General features: G+C 37.3%; 1 protein-coding gene across 4 annotated transcripts in view; it reads right to left on the bottom strand.

Annotated features, from left to right (window-relative positions):
* EXOC2 (exocyst complex component 2) overlaps positions 1-14276 on the bottom strand; it is a 133138-nt gene that overhangs the window by 50887 nt on the left and 67975 nt on the right. For all 4 annotated transcript variants that reach the window (XM_087762275.1, XM_087762252.1, XM_087762259.1 and 1 more), the window contains exons 13-16: positions 10655-10779; positions 6500-6568; positions 6090-6247; positions 2898-3019 (exon numbers count right to left, since the gene is read on the bottom strand). In XM_087762275.1, coding sequence (XP_087618401.1) covers positions 2898-3019; positions 6090-6247; positions 6500-6568; positions 10655-10779 — 474 coding nt within the window. The remainder of the gene's footprint in view (positions 1-2897; positions 3020-6089; positions 6248-6499; positions 6569-10654; positions 10780-14276) is intronic.

The raw sequence follows: 14276 nt of genomic DNA, 5'->3' as shown, positions 1-14276 counted from the left end.
AGAGGGTAACCAATGCAGGCTAAAAGGTATCTTCACTATCTTGGTGCTTTAATCAGCTAAATTAAGAAGCTTCGTTATGGTGTTATACCCTGCAATTCTACATCTCATGGAAGTATAGGCTTAGTCAGGATAAAAAGTATCAAGCGATTGTGTAGAATAATTACTCTCTTCGTTTCCCTATTTAGGAAACCTCTTAATTAAACCAATATTCTTATGAGGCTTTAGACTGCACTGGTCAGCCTTTACATGGTTTTGTGGCTGCTCACTTTTGCGGCTGCTCGCTTTTGCATTCTGTTCTGAGCCAATACAAATACAAGAGAAACAAATTTCTTTCTTGTGTTTCACTGCTTACCAAATTCCAGTCAAATACATTCATGTAAACCCCCTGTCTAGTCTGGCATTCACATAATTTGGCTTTCATGACCTTTATGACCAGTGATCACACACGAGAGGGAAAGAACACAGACTGCTTCTCAGGGCCAGCATGAGTATATGGCGTTTATCATAAGACAACAAGAAAACCCTGTGCGTGGGCAGATTTGTCCTATTTAAATAGCTAATGGTAGAATGCCCTATTAAAAATTTTAACTGATCTGAATGCCTTTAGCAGCTTACAACACGCAGCAAGAGATGAGACTGAACTTTATATCAGCAGTCTATGCAGTTCGTATTTCGGAGAGATTATAGAGGTGAGATTCAAGTCCAGGAGGAGCCTTTTTGACTTATATATTACAGATATAACTACATCTGAGATACATTTACATAGCTCCATGAGAATATCCATTAACTGTTCTTTCACTGGTTCTCTAAAAATAACAGTTTCTCCAAGGGCCCAGTTAACCTGGTCCTGTCCAGAAAAAACTATCTAAACACATTCAACATATGCAATTTTGCTTTAGCTGTTAAAGAACAAAAAAAAAGGGTCCCATAGATAAGGCATGCAGTGCAACAGTATGGAGTGAGAGTCAGGCATCTGACAGGCGGGCATCTTTTCCCCTGTTTGATGCTATAGCCAATACATGGAACTTCACTGATAGGGGATAGAAGCAGCAGTCGAGGAAGGCTGCCGTTATTGGCTAGGCAAAAGAGAGATACATTAGATGTGGCGCTTAGGGACATGGTTTAGTGGTGGACTTGGCAGTGCTAGGTTAACAGTTGGACTTGATGATCTTATGGTCTTTTCCAACATAAACGATTCTATGATTCTATGATTATTCAGCCAACGTAATATACCGGCATCTTAAGGGATCTGATCTCTTTTGATTCAAGAAAGAAAAGTATGAATAAAGATGTTCAGCTCAAAGAGAGAATCATTCAAACACAGACTGGTAAATCTGCTTTTCTAAAAATCTAAGGTACAGACTACCATAAGAGAGTTTTTCCTCCACAGAATGTACGTGGCCAGCAATCGGGACGTAAGAAGCAGAAACTCTGGATCTGAACAGAGAACTGGGCTACTGTTATGACACAACAAGTAGGCAAAACTAGTAAGACAGCCGATTTTTTAGCCTAGAGCTTCATCATTAATCACGTATCAGAGCTCTCTGGACTGCACTGGAGAAGCTAGGCGTATAGCTCACAGAGATCTGATAAGCTAAGGATTGTCAGGAAAACGGTTCGGAGCTACATACTTCCCTCCTTTGAAAGAGTCAGGAAATCTGAGGAATCACTCACAATTCCTAGACAGAGGGCAGTCAGTCCAACAAGACATCCTCATGTCACAAAAAGAAAAAGAATCTTTTTCACTTGCCATTTAAAAAAAAAATTGATCTCAATTGTGCTAAGTGAACAAAAGCACAAGAGACTTCCTCATACTTTAAGTGAAATCTGAAATAGTGGTAATACTTTCCCTAAGGAGTTTCAAAGAGACAAGACAACCTATGTACTTGCATGGCCAACGAGCTTGATATTAACGCAGAAAAATAAGGTTAATGCTGAAATAGGATTTAATAAAAGAATTAAGAGCCAAGAATACAATTCATGTCAACATTGTATCAAATAAACCATAGAGGCTTTATGATTTGTTGTCATCAAAAGTTTAAAAATTTGCTTAATATAGCCACCTGCACTTCGCACACTTGAGGCTTGGGTAAAACACTTAGCGTCATGTCAGCCTACAAAATAATGATGAATTATGTGTTAAAGATTAAAAAATGATTAAATTGTAAGATAAAAAAAGCCCTAATTTTTTTTAACATTAAGGGTAATTAGTCTTTTGGAAAAAAACCAAACACTGCTAAGTGAATTAGTAGATCAATCTGCCCTGACATTTTAAGAGAGACATTTATTTCTGGAAGATTTACTTCATTTACATTCAAGTTTCAGAGTTGAATACAAGACGGTAAGATGAATGGCCTCTGATGCACACAGAGTCACATCAGATTTAGAGAATGTGTTACTGGCCTTGACAATCCAGACATTTATGGCAAAAGCTGTGTACACAGTAGGAAGCCTGGGGATTATAATATTAGTAAACAGTCTTGGAAAACACACAACTAAAATACTTCATAAAGGGCTGTGGATTTTTTTTTTTCTTGGGGGTGGGGCACTGCTTATTTAATTCTTCACTTCACAGAAGAACTCAGAAAATAAACGATATTTCCAATACGGAAAAGCTGCATCATGAGATAAATCACTTGCATTGTAAAACTGTCTCAACCCAAAGAAAACAGATCTAAACTACTGTATTCGTTAGATTAAGAAAACACTCATAACACACATTTCTGCCAGAAAAGTGAAATATTTGAGTAACTCTTGTGAGATATTACAGAACTCGGAGAAGTCCACTGCCACTACAATATCTGTAACAAACATGGTTATCTTCCAGAACATGGTTTGGCTTAATCAGAGCCAAAAAAATATGATAGTAAACAGAGAGACCTGCAGCCTTTTATTACCTTCAGCTGTGTGTTGTAAGGTCACCATAATGCAACGTACACGAAGGTCCAAAATAAGATCCTGGATGATCTGAAGCATATCATTGGGTATCTCGAGTGCAGTAAGAGACTCAGAACTAAGCCTGGAAAGCAAATAAAATTAGACCGAAGTGTAAATCTGCAGGTTTTTTTAAGCTGATAGAACTTAATTGAATTTTTTATGTTTTCTGTATATGTGAATACAGCAGCTCCATCCACAGTGAGTCTTTGAAAACTGATCATCCCATTCAGAGAAGATTAATTATTTGCTTAGTTCAGAAGCTTACAAACACAGATGTATTTTTTTGTAACATTACAGTAATGTCATAGTAACATGCCAACTTTTCCTACTGTCCTCTTGCACTTCCCCGCCTGCCTTTCTGCATCCATCTTTTGTCTTACAATCCAAGAATAATCATTTTGGAGCAGAAGTAGCTTTTTTGCTGTTTTTAGGTGAATGCCTAGATCAAATCCTAGGTCTACAACAGGGTTTTCGAGATACTGTTTACCCACATTTACAACAGTAACAGCCATCAAGCTGCCATAAATGGTGATGTGGCTGTGCATCACATTGCCAAGAGTACACGCATTTAAGGAGCCAAAATACAGCTACTGCATTACCTGCAAAGTGAAGAGTGAATTCATTCACTGTTTTGCTCCCAGCTCTGACCGGGCACAAGTCACCAGCTACTATAGCTGAGGATGGAAACATTCATTTCCATTTTTTCCTTTAGAAACAGTAACACACAAGCTGCTTACAAGGAATAGCATTTTGGCTTTTAACTAAAAGGCTGCAGTTGTGCTCACTTTAGTTAGGGGCACAAAGTGAGGTTTACTGCTTTTATCCAACTCTTGGATATTTAAGAAAGGATAATTCATAAGCAGTCGTTTTCCCGACTGCTAATACTGAGCAAAGCACAGGTACTAGAAAATGCCAAAGAACAGGAGTAGGAAGGCACAAGCAAACAAGTTTGAGTAGTAAGTGGAACATTTCCAATCATCCACCTGTAGGCTCCAGTTCCTTACCCTCAGCGTTGGGCATAAACCGTCAAATCCCCACCATTAACCAGACTGCTATCTGCTCAGCACAACTACTGAATTGGTACTTACAGAAATCTGCACTGCACATTCAGGAAACACAGGATGTAAATACCCATCTCTGAGAAGTTTAAGTGACTTTAGACTGCACGGAAGTCCTGTACTTGGAGTTGATTCCATTTCTAAGGGAGCACGCAGCTGTCACATCCCTAAGACCATCTTTTCCTCATATAACTTGCCCTAACAAATATATACCTTTCTATCCTTACAACAAGGCAAAAGTCTTGCCAACAATGGCATCACCTTATCGCGTATCTCTAATTTATCCTCTAGAACCTATTCAAACTGGGCAATGACAAAGTGGGGTACAAGAGAAAGACTGTGCAACCACCCTACTTTAAGCTGTGTGATACATATAAACAAGCAGAAAAATTAAGATCACACAGGTGTAACACCAACTCCTTGTTATCTAAGTTTGTAAGGTTTAGCATTCTTAAATACAAGCAGAAGACAGTAAATCTTTTGTGAGATCACTGAAAAGAGTACAATTCTATCATGTGCTTCATAACATTAGGAACTATAAAAATAAAACTTAAACTATTACATAACTTTGCAACAAATAAGGTGTTTATGCAATGTGTGGACTCTTCATGGGAAGAGTCCACCTTCATTGTTAGTGTCAGTCACAAGAATTTATTAGATTGTCAAAGAGCGTGGGGGCTCAAAAAGAAAAGCACTAGCAGCACTTCCAAAAACTTCTGACCTGGTCATCACTGGTCGGTACTCCATCATGGTATGTTCAGTTCCTCTTTTCCAGGTTGCCCTTTTTCTTCTCTACTTTTGACTGCTTTGCATTAAAGTCTAGCTCACTTTACTAAAGCACCAGCACAGGCATCAGTAAAGAACATGAGGTGGGGAAAAGAGTGGGAGGGAGAGAGAATTTCCCCAGCTTTCAGTTCAGTTGTTCATTACCAGGGCAGTGGCCAGAAAGCAAGAGGAGATTCCCTGAAAAAGAGCCTTCACATATCCTATAAACTCAGCCTGGATCATACCTTGGGTGGCAGGACTCTGAAGCACAACCAACCTTTAAAGAATCTGTTGGTTAAATTTCCAAGCCAATATTACAGATATGCAAGTGTTAAATTCTAGAATTTTATAATTTGAGTGAAATTGGATTGCTTCTCATAAAAGGGAAACACCGGTGCCAAAGCCTGTTCCCTTGCCCCTTTACATCTTTTCATCAAATGCCAAGTCAGTTCCTTCTTAAATTGGAAGCCTTCCATAAAATTCAGCCAGAATAAGAAACTTCACATGGAAATTTTTTTCTGAATGGTTAAAGCACAGATAACGTAACTGACAACAGACTTCAGGAAAGTGTTAAGCACACTTGACAGCAGGTATGTATAATTGCTAGCTCCATCTGTAATGAGAATATCTATATGTGATTATATCCCTTTCTTTTCTTCCTCTGTGCTTTGTTGTTACCTACTTTGAAAACTGCAGATAAAAAGTACAGTACCATATCCAGGTATTACTCAAGTTTCCAAAAGATAATGACAATTCTTATATCCTCCATAGACAAATGGAAGCAAATTCTGTCTATTAATAAGGCATTTTGTAATTAATGACGTGCACATTACTAAGTTTATAAACGTAATTATAAGTAGAATGATATTATAAGCAGGAGTATCACCTTCCATAAAACAACTCTAAAAGTAAATTATGATTTAAAAATGATACTATAGTGAGAAGCTATTTTCACCCATTTTGGCAGAAATGGGAGGATGTGCAGCAAATGAAGCAGATAATTGCTTTCTCCTGTAAAGAATCAAATTCTGTTTCATTCATGGAGTGTCTATGCTGTATCAGGCAAATATTTTATTCAAACTTCTTCCTAAGATGCTACGGAAAAAAATGAATATATCATTATGTAATAAGGCTATATCATGAGACATTATTTATTACACTTGGACATAGCATCCTAAATCTGCCCTAAGTAATTTTTTTGTAATCTTAATTTTCAAAATGTTAACATTCTCACCACTCAGGCTATTTAATGCAATAAATAAACCAATTTCTCTTAAAGCACACATATTCCCAGAATAGCATCATTTTGTAGGTCCACAGAACCATTACCTTACAGTCTGGATAACATGTGTTAGCCACTGGCCAGAAAGTTCAGCTTTCATCTCCCAGCCCCCATACTGTCTTGATTCTCCTTCTCTGAGGCTGAATGGAAGCAAAGCTCCACGGATAAGTTTTACCAGAGAGTGCATCACTTCCTGAATCATTTTCTGCATTAGAAGAAGGGAAAGAAAAATCAAGCAAAAAGCTCCATCATTGTGCTTAAGCAGCCATGTGCTTGGTATACACAACAGCTTGGAATGTATGATTTACAGGTGGCTCCACATGATAGAGAGTAGAGGAGAATGAGGTATAAGGGCACACACACGATTTAAGAAATCTGATTTTCAAGGTGGTGACGCTAAAGTATCTTGCTATGGAGGACAACTGAAAGAGAGCAAGGTTCTCCCCCCATAACTTACCTTGAAATCATTTTGTCTTTGCCTAGCATTTTTCTTTGATCTTTCCATCTGGCCAGATTTTTCAGCAGTCTTGTGAAAATGAGAAAATTGAAAAGTGTAAGTAAGTATCTTATAACCACTGTTAAAATAATTCTGAAAAAGGGGGTTTCAAAGTGAAGAAGTGAAAACTGATGAGTTTATTATGCAATTATAAAAACTAACTCAGGGCATCTCAATAAACAAAGACTATATATATATCAATAAACTCTACTTACTGTAGGTCAGTGTGCTAATGTTTAATTCTGAGGAACAACGTGTATTTGAGACAAAGTCAGAGACAAGCATAAAAGAATAGCTCAAGCAATATGAACTTCATGAGGTCAAAAGTATTCTCACTGCAAAGTTAGTGAGAGCTAAAACATATGTAGCCCAATTGTGCATCAAGTTTATATGAAGAAACTATTTTCTCAGCATGGAAGCTGCCCAGAGAAGGACATTGATGTGAAGTGGGAGACACTTCTTGGAATAACGGCAATTTGGAACTGTAACATGTAAGGGGGAGGGTTGAGGGGGTTTTGTTTGTTTTTTTTAGGAACAGCATTTTGTTGACGATGCTCTTTAAATAATTCAACTAACTGTAAAAGAGACTCTGCAAAATAATCAGCATCTTCATGGACAGTTCACTTCTTTGAAAACCGAGGAACGTGAGTATGCTTTGCATGAGACAGTTACAGTTGAAGAAAAACATGGTTTGACTAACAGTCTTCCTGTTTGTAGTTCTGGCCTTCTGTGGAGTCTGCTGAGAACACAGTAGGGTAAATTGTACTGAAAAAGTTATTTCAAATACTGGGTTAAGTGCAGATGTAGAATTTGATAGTTAGAAAATTTCCCATTTTATGTATGTACAGCAACATCTACTGGACAAGAAGTGCAATAACATGACAGGAGTATTCTCAAAGAGAACCCATTTACTTTCAAGTCATTAATCTGAAATGCTGTATTTTTCAAATTCCCTCTTTAGCTAGAGCATTTCAGATTTTTAAGGTAAAATAAATAATTTGAAGTGAGCAAAAATTAGAAGAAAATAAAACTGCCTAACAGTTTTGGAAAATACATAGCTATGAAACTCTTGTACTTTAAAGCTTTGAATTATACAGTTTCAGAGAAGGAGAACAACACTTGAGTTATTGCTGCATATAATACCTATTTCTCTCTTCTAATGCCTTAAAAAGAAAATAAGCTGCATTCCTTTAAACCTCAGGTATCAACTTAAAATTCACACTTTTACAGCTAGATTAAAGAACAACAAAAAAAAATTCACAGATCTTTGATATCTTTTTTTTTTTTTTTCTTAGTGGTTTTGCTGAAGACCAATCTTAAACCTTTCCTGCACAGACAGACCAAAACTATCTTGTGGTAAGACCAACGGTTACTACTCACATATGCTACTTCACCTAGAGTGATTCAAAGAACTCAACTTTTTAAACTGTTGAAAATACCACGTAAATCTTTAACTGACAATATTTTAAGGCATATAGCTAACCTTTCAAAAGTAAAAAGAACACCCCCCCCCCAAAAAAAAAACCTCCAAACTGAACAAGAGAAATAAATATAGCTTGTTATCCATATGTGGGGATTTTCTTTCCACATTTTTAAAATGTCTTGAAGACTTGAATAAGCTAATGATCCTCTCTACCATTTTGCCAGGATTTTTCTTAAAAAAAAAAAAAAGTAGCAATCACCTTGCTTCCTGAATGACAATAAATAGCAAGCAACATTGTAAAAAAATTTCTTCATGGACAATTAAAATCTGTATAGTTTCTGATAGAAAAACATATAAACCTTGAGTCTTGAATGTGATGTGGTGACAGATATTCTTAAGCGCTCTAGAAGTCTTCTGGCTTATGCCACCCCCTCCTCCCACTCTTCCTCAGTTGACTGTGGCATGCAGAACACACAAAAGGAACTGAGGGCACCATCCCTCCTCTCTCCCCAAGAACTTGGGGGGGCTTCCAAAATGACCAAAGGAGCCGAAGAAATCAAATGTATGTGGATTAATTTCTTACAAGCTCAGAATCTGGCCCAACAGAAGAGTAGATGTACCTTAGAGACTAAACAGGAAAACTATCTCCTCCTCTTTTTTTTTTTTCTTTTTTTAAATACATGGAAACAATGTTTTGTTCAGACATGACATAAGATCACTGCATTTTCCACTTGCAGTCATTTTCATGAGCAGAATTTCTCAGCCTTGTTTACAGTTCAAGTCTCTGTTTCTCTAGAAATGGCTTTCTTTTTCATTGTACTCAGAGAAAAAAAAAATCACAGTAACGTAACAAGTGAATTTGTAAAGTCTAATTTCCAATGGTACTGTTGTCAAATACAAAGGTTGTCAATTCCCTTATGAAATTAATTATTTTTGTGAAAGTCAACAGTACTAAGGTTTATTCTTGATTCTACTTCCTTCACTGAATGTTATGAGTAAATGTCATATCTTTCTTTTGATTTTATCATGTAAAATGAGTATCACGAATAGAATATATTTCACTGGAGCTATAATGCTCTGTATATTGTGTTCAACATATAAAGAGTTATAGTACCTATTAGTATTATCATACGAAGACATATTGATTTACAGACAGTGGCAATAAATAGAATGGCCGCTTGAGAAATTAATTCTTTAATTAGTCAGAGAAAAGGAAAATGACAAACTAAGCTTCCAAATCTCCTTTTCCCAAGGTTAATTTGTTTTATTTTCTACTAAAGCTGCAAAGAATAGTAGATAGCTATGGCTGTAGTTCTGCTTTAGGGATAATTTTGTAGTGGAACACAGTAGCTGCAATGACTTCAAGGATTTAAGCACAGCAGGACACTAAGCATGGCAGGAGAAAAACAATCTCAACAACTGAAATCATATAGCAACCGTTAAACAGAGAAGTTTTAGATGCACAGACTTTTAGGTTCAATATGGAAGCTGATCTGAATAATATGCATGTCCAATAGCTTGCTTATTTTCCACCTGCTTTGTATTATCCCAACTGCCTCTACATCTCTCTATAGACCTTGTCTTCAGAGTTTTTTAGGACTCAGAATGAGGGAGTCCAAACTGCAGTCAGCAGGACTTCCCAGTGATAGCTATGCAGATGAGGTGTGAACTAGTGCTTTATCATCTGTTGATGGAACAGAGAGCTGCCTTTCACTACGCTTCTATCTTGTGTTTGTCTTTGTCAGACTTGCACCTTGGGAATATGCTATCACTACAGTTCTTCTGGAGAAGAAACAACATGGCTTAAGGACCAGAAGTGAACTCTCTGTAAAACATAATGTAATTCTGTGACCAAATTTTAGCAAGAAGACAAACCCCAAAACTATTGTATTTATCTGGTAACGATTATGATGGTAAGCTGTATATGACCCATATCAAATTCATTATGAAACGTATCCTTTCAAAATCTGTTAATAGTGTGCACATAAAAATGGCACGTCATGAATCATTATTATAAAAACATAATTTATTTATATATTACAATATTTTATTTACCTAATTTGTAAAAAAACCAGATCATCTGAGCAAGAAGGACTAGAAGCAGAGGTGATTGCAGCTGACTGCACTTCTAGATTAGACTCCCTATAGTATGTCTGTGTATACCACTCTGGGCCTTGGTCATTTTGCAACTCTGGTCTTGAACCTACCCTCAATTCCAAACACTTAAAGCTCAAGAAATGAGTACTCTTGTTTCAAAGAAAGGAAATAATTTTTTTTTTTCTGTATGACTTTATCTCCTACATATCTCTGTCCTTCATGCAATTTGCTATTTCTTCAGATCACCAATGAAGGGCGGCTGGCCAGCTATGAGTAAGAGGTGAAACTACACAGATATTGACTCCAGCATCTGGAACATGCATAGACACACCACTGTCAGAATTCTAAGTAATTGCATTGTATGCTTTTATTCTTTTGAAAATAAAACGAAGAGTCTCACTTCTATAGGTTAGTATTGCAAGACAGGTTACAAGTCAAGGTAGCATCTCTCAAATGTGTAAGAGTCTACTTATTGCTTTATAAACCTCTCTGATTAAAGTAAGCCCAGTCACTTCTTCCAGTGAAATATAATACTTCAAACATAATTATTATTGAGCTTTGTTACTTAAAAGTCATTTATATAGAAGAATCCATACCTCACTGAATAAACTTCCATTCACATAAGAAATCCAGAGCTTCCAAAAGTTGGGCAGCTGACTTACAACAAGTTTTGTCAACTTTTCAACAAATACAACTTGCTGAGGAGCTTTGTATCGCCAAGCTAAAAGGGGGAGAGGGGACGGAAAAAGCAAAATTAAAAAACTTTGACTTAATAATAAAAATGTACTACTAGCTTGCTACTGCTTTGTATTATACAAGTGACTATATAGTGTATATATAAAATCTTTCAGGCAGGAGTGGAAAAGTTTAAAGCTCTGTCCATATATGTGTACACAATTGGTACACATGCCAGCTCTTTCTTCTTTTCTGATACACTTACAAGGTGCCAGCACTACGACAGTATATAAAGAATAGGCCCCTTTGTAGGGGTATCTAATGCAATCCACCTAACAATCCAGTTAGCCAGTCTTCTGTCTTCAAGCCACTAAAAGGTAAGGTAACATGAAAGCAATCAAGACATTAGAAGTTTCAATTGATGAGGAGGTGATGCTGAAGAAACAAGGCTGACAGGATATGCTAGTGATTAAGGCAAACAACGGGAACTAGAAGATCTGCTTTATTTAAAGCTCAAAAAAATTTCCATTGTGGCCTGGGGCAAGCTGCCAACCTCTCATCTTAATTTCCATTTGTTTGGTAAAGTCTTTTATCTGAAAAACAGGGGATATTCCAACGGTTTTGTTAAAACTCAATAAAGGTATCACTAAGTATATATTGAGATTCTTGGATGAAGAACACAATCACGACGTATAACACTGCAGCATCTCTCACTTCATGAACCTGCTTACACTCCTGGTACACCAGCTATTAAAACACATCAGGAAAATAGCTTACATTTTGGCAGCAGATAACTTTTCTCAGTTTCTTATCAAATGGGGCAAAGGGAGGTTGTGGGGGGAAGGTAAAGAGAAAGCTGAAAAGGGGCAGAAGAAAGGTGCCAATTAATAAAGCAAGCAAAGGAAACTTCATGAAATACTTTTCTATGCCCATCTGCCTTCTCTATTGAAGCTTTCTTGATTATGATGTTTTAACAAAACAGGGTATACAGATAACGCAACAGTGATAAGAGGCTTATATTTCAACTCAAGAATTAGAGTCCACTTGAGAATGTTGGGAAAAAGAAGTCACAGATTTTTGAGAAAAAACAACCAACCAAAAGAAAACAAACCAAACAATGATATTTAAAGAGGTCCATGTTTGTTGGATTTTTTTGGTATAAACACTGGTCTTTTATGCTATGATAAAATTAAGAACATATACCACACAACTCTGTGGAAATGCAGAAAAACATTGGGTGAAATTACACTTTTTGTCCTTAATCTGTAGGGAATATTGCCTACACAGAACAGGAATTCACCAGTCAGGCAAAAATAGCTGCCTAATAGCACATTAGGTAACCAGTACGCTTCACCAGAGCCTCACTATTTTACTGTGTTGGTAACCAGTCTTGAATCTCCTTGAAGTACAGCATGCTTTCAGCAGCAGCTGTTTGTTGAGGTGCAGGTCAATTACTTGTCCATTTATTTAGTGGACAAATAAACATCTGCACTACCCAAAATGTTCTTTTTCCTCAAGACCAAAAAGTTTAGGGACTCTGGAGGAGTATTTGAAAAACAAACAAACAAAAAAATCACAATGGAAGCCCAAAATTTGGAGAGAGACTGACATAACTGAAGTGTAACTCTGCTGATAGCAATGCATCTGTTTAGGAGATGCAAGTTCAAGCAGCAAAGCTCATCATGTGGACACAGATAGGATGTCAGAGCACTACATTTGCCAGCTTGGTTTATGACAGTCAGAGAACTGGTCTAGACCCAGTAGCAGAAAAACTCCTCTTACTGATATACGCTGTGACTATGCCAGCAAGCTGTGCCAACACTGCTACAGCAACAGAGGCTCTGTGACACTAACAAATCCCAAGCTCTAACCAAAAAATTTGAGAAACCATCTCATCTTTGCCAAAAGCTCCAAGCACCAACCCAAGGTTATAACCAGGGATGTCTGTTCCTAACTGTAAACACATTGCCAAGATTTACTTCACGTACGAAATTCTTTTTCCCTCCAGGAAGCATACTTCAGGCCTACTTCAGAGACTGCCTTAGTCCAGGGTCTGCAGACAGTAGATATTTATCAGAAGACACTACTGCATATCATGTCAAAAGGACATTCTGGCCATAAATTCAAGATATTTTGACTTTTTTGCTAGAGAAAGTGCCAATCTATATGAAAACAGAAATTTTCTTTTATTCTATTACGATCTATTATAACATCCTAAAGATGACACAAGAGCTATTGTTTACATATCCTCATGAACATACGCTCAAGCAGAGGCTGAACGTTATTTGAATGAGGCAGTTTTGAATTCGAAGTAATTTGTGCAAATAATCTCATGGGCAATCATCGTCAATCACACTGGGGAAAAAAACCCCACCAAAACACCAAAAAAACCCCAGAGATGCCACTCCTTAAATTCCCTAAAAACCAAAAGGATGCACAAGCAACCTAAGAGCACATCATGGCATATTTGGAATGGCAGCTCCTGCACAGGTATCGTAAGTGGGTGGTTTGCTTTGGCTCTCCACTCAGAGAAGAGCAAGGATGGTAGAGGTTTCAACTGTTCCTAAGCATGCAGTGGGCACGTGCACCTAAGTACCAATGAACTGAGCTCAGAGGCAACTCATTCTAACTCTAGGGTCTTCGTGGTGGATTGGGCTCCTAAGGTGTTATGATGCTCTGATCCTTCAGTTTTCCTTTGAATCTTGGTTTAAACTGCTGCCTACAGAATCTGCAAAGCTTGCTGAAGACCTGTCTTTCCAGTTCGTAAAAGGTTATGGATCCATAACTAAGACTCTAAAAGCAAAGATAACCAACTGAATTGAAAGTGCCTTCTGTAGATGCAACTATTTAAGCAGAGACACAGGCAAAAGAATTCAGGCAAGGAAAAAATAAACTGGATTTTGGATGTTGCTTGCTACATTATGTGTGGCATGTGTATTAGTGGATGGTATCCAACAACCTCCATCAATTTACTGTTTTGCTCTGTAACACCTGTTCATCAACTTCATGCAAGGCTTTGGGCTAAGAAAGGACAAGGGTGACAGTAATACAGTAATGTAATTACTTGGTATACATGTATATTTTGAAGAGTGTGTAATTTATATTTTGAAATACAAACATTCAACCTCAAACTGTGATGCAATTTAATTGTCTTTCATGTGAAGATACACTGTGGCAGCACAAGAATGTACAGTTCTCATTATTCTTCATTCTATGTTCTTGAAAGATTCCCTTCATTCCTTCACTTGCTCAAAAAAAATCAGATGTCTATAGACAGGTTTTCAAGGAAGTCCACAGAATTGGGAGAAGAGCAACAAAGACGACCAAACCCAGGAATTTCTTCATAAAAACCCGCTTTCTGCAAAAAAGCACTTTGGTAAGAAATGACCTATCCTGTGAAAAACATGTTTTCTGTCTCCTATGATGCCACCATTGAAAGACTCCTGAGATGAAGTTGTTTGGACAAGGGTGTTGAAGACACTTAAAACACACAAGGGCTCAGCTGGTCGTGGACACACTGCTCAAGCTTAGTCACACAATTTT

Source organism: Nipponia nippon, unplaced genomic scaffold (genome assembly GCF_047370975.1).
Source record: "Nipponia nippon isolate SJK-2023a ecotype South Korea unplaced genomic scaffold, ASM4737097v1 scaffold_1, whole genome shotgun sequence".
NCBI classification, from domain to species: domain Eukaryota; kingdom Metazoa; phylum Chordata; class Aves; order Pelecaniformes; family Threskiornithidae; genus Nipponia; species Nipponia nippon.
Note: the sequence above shows the minus strand (reverse complement) of the source record. Positions and strands in the feature narration are given on the sequence as shown.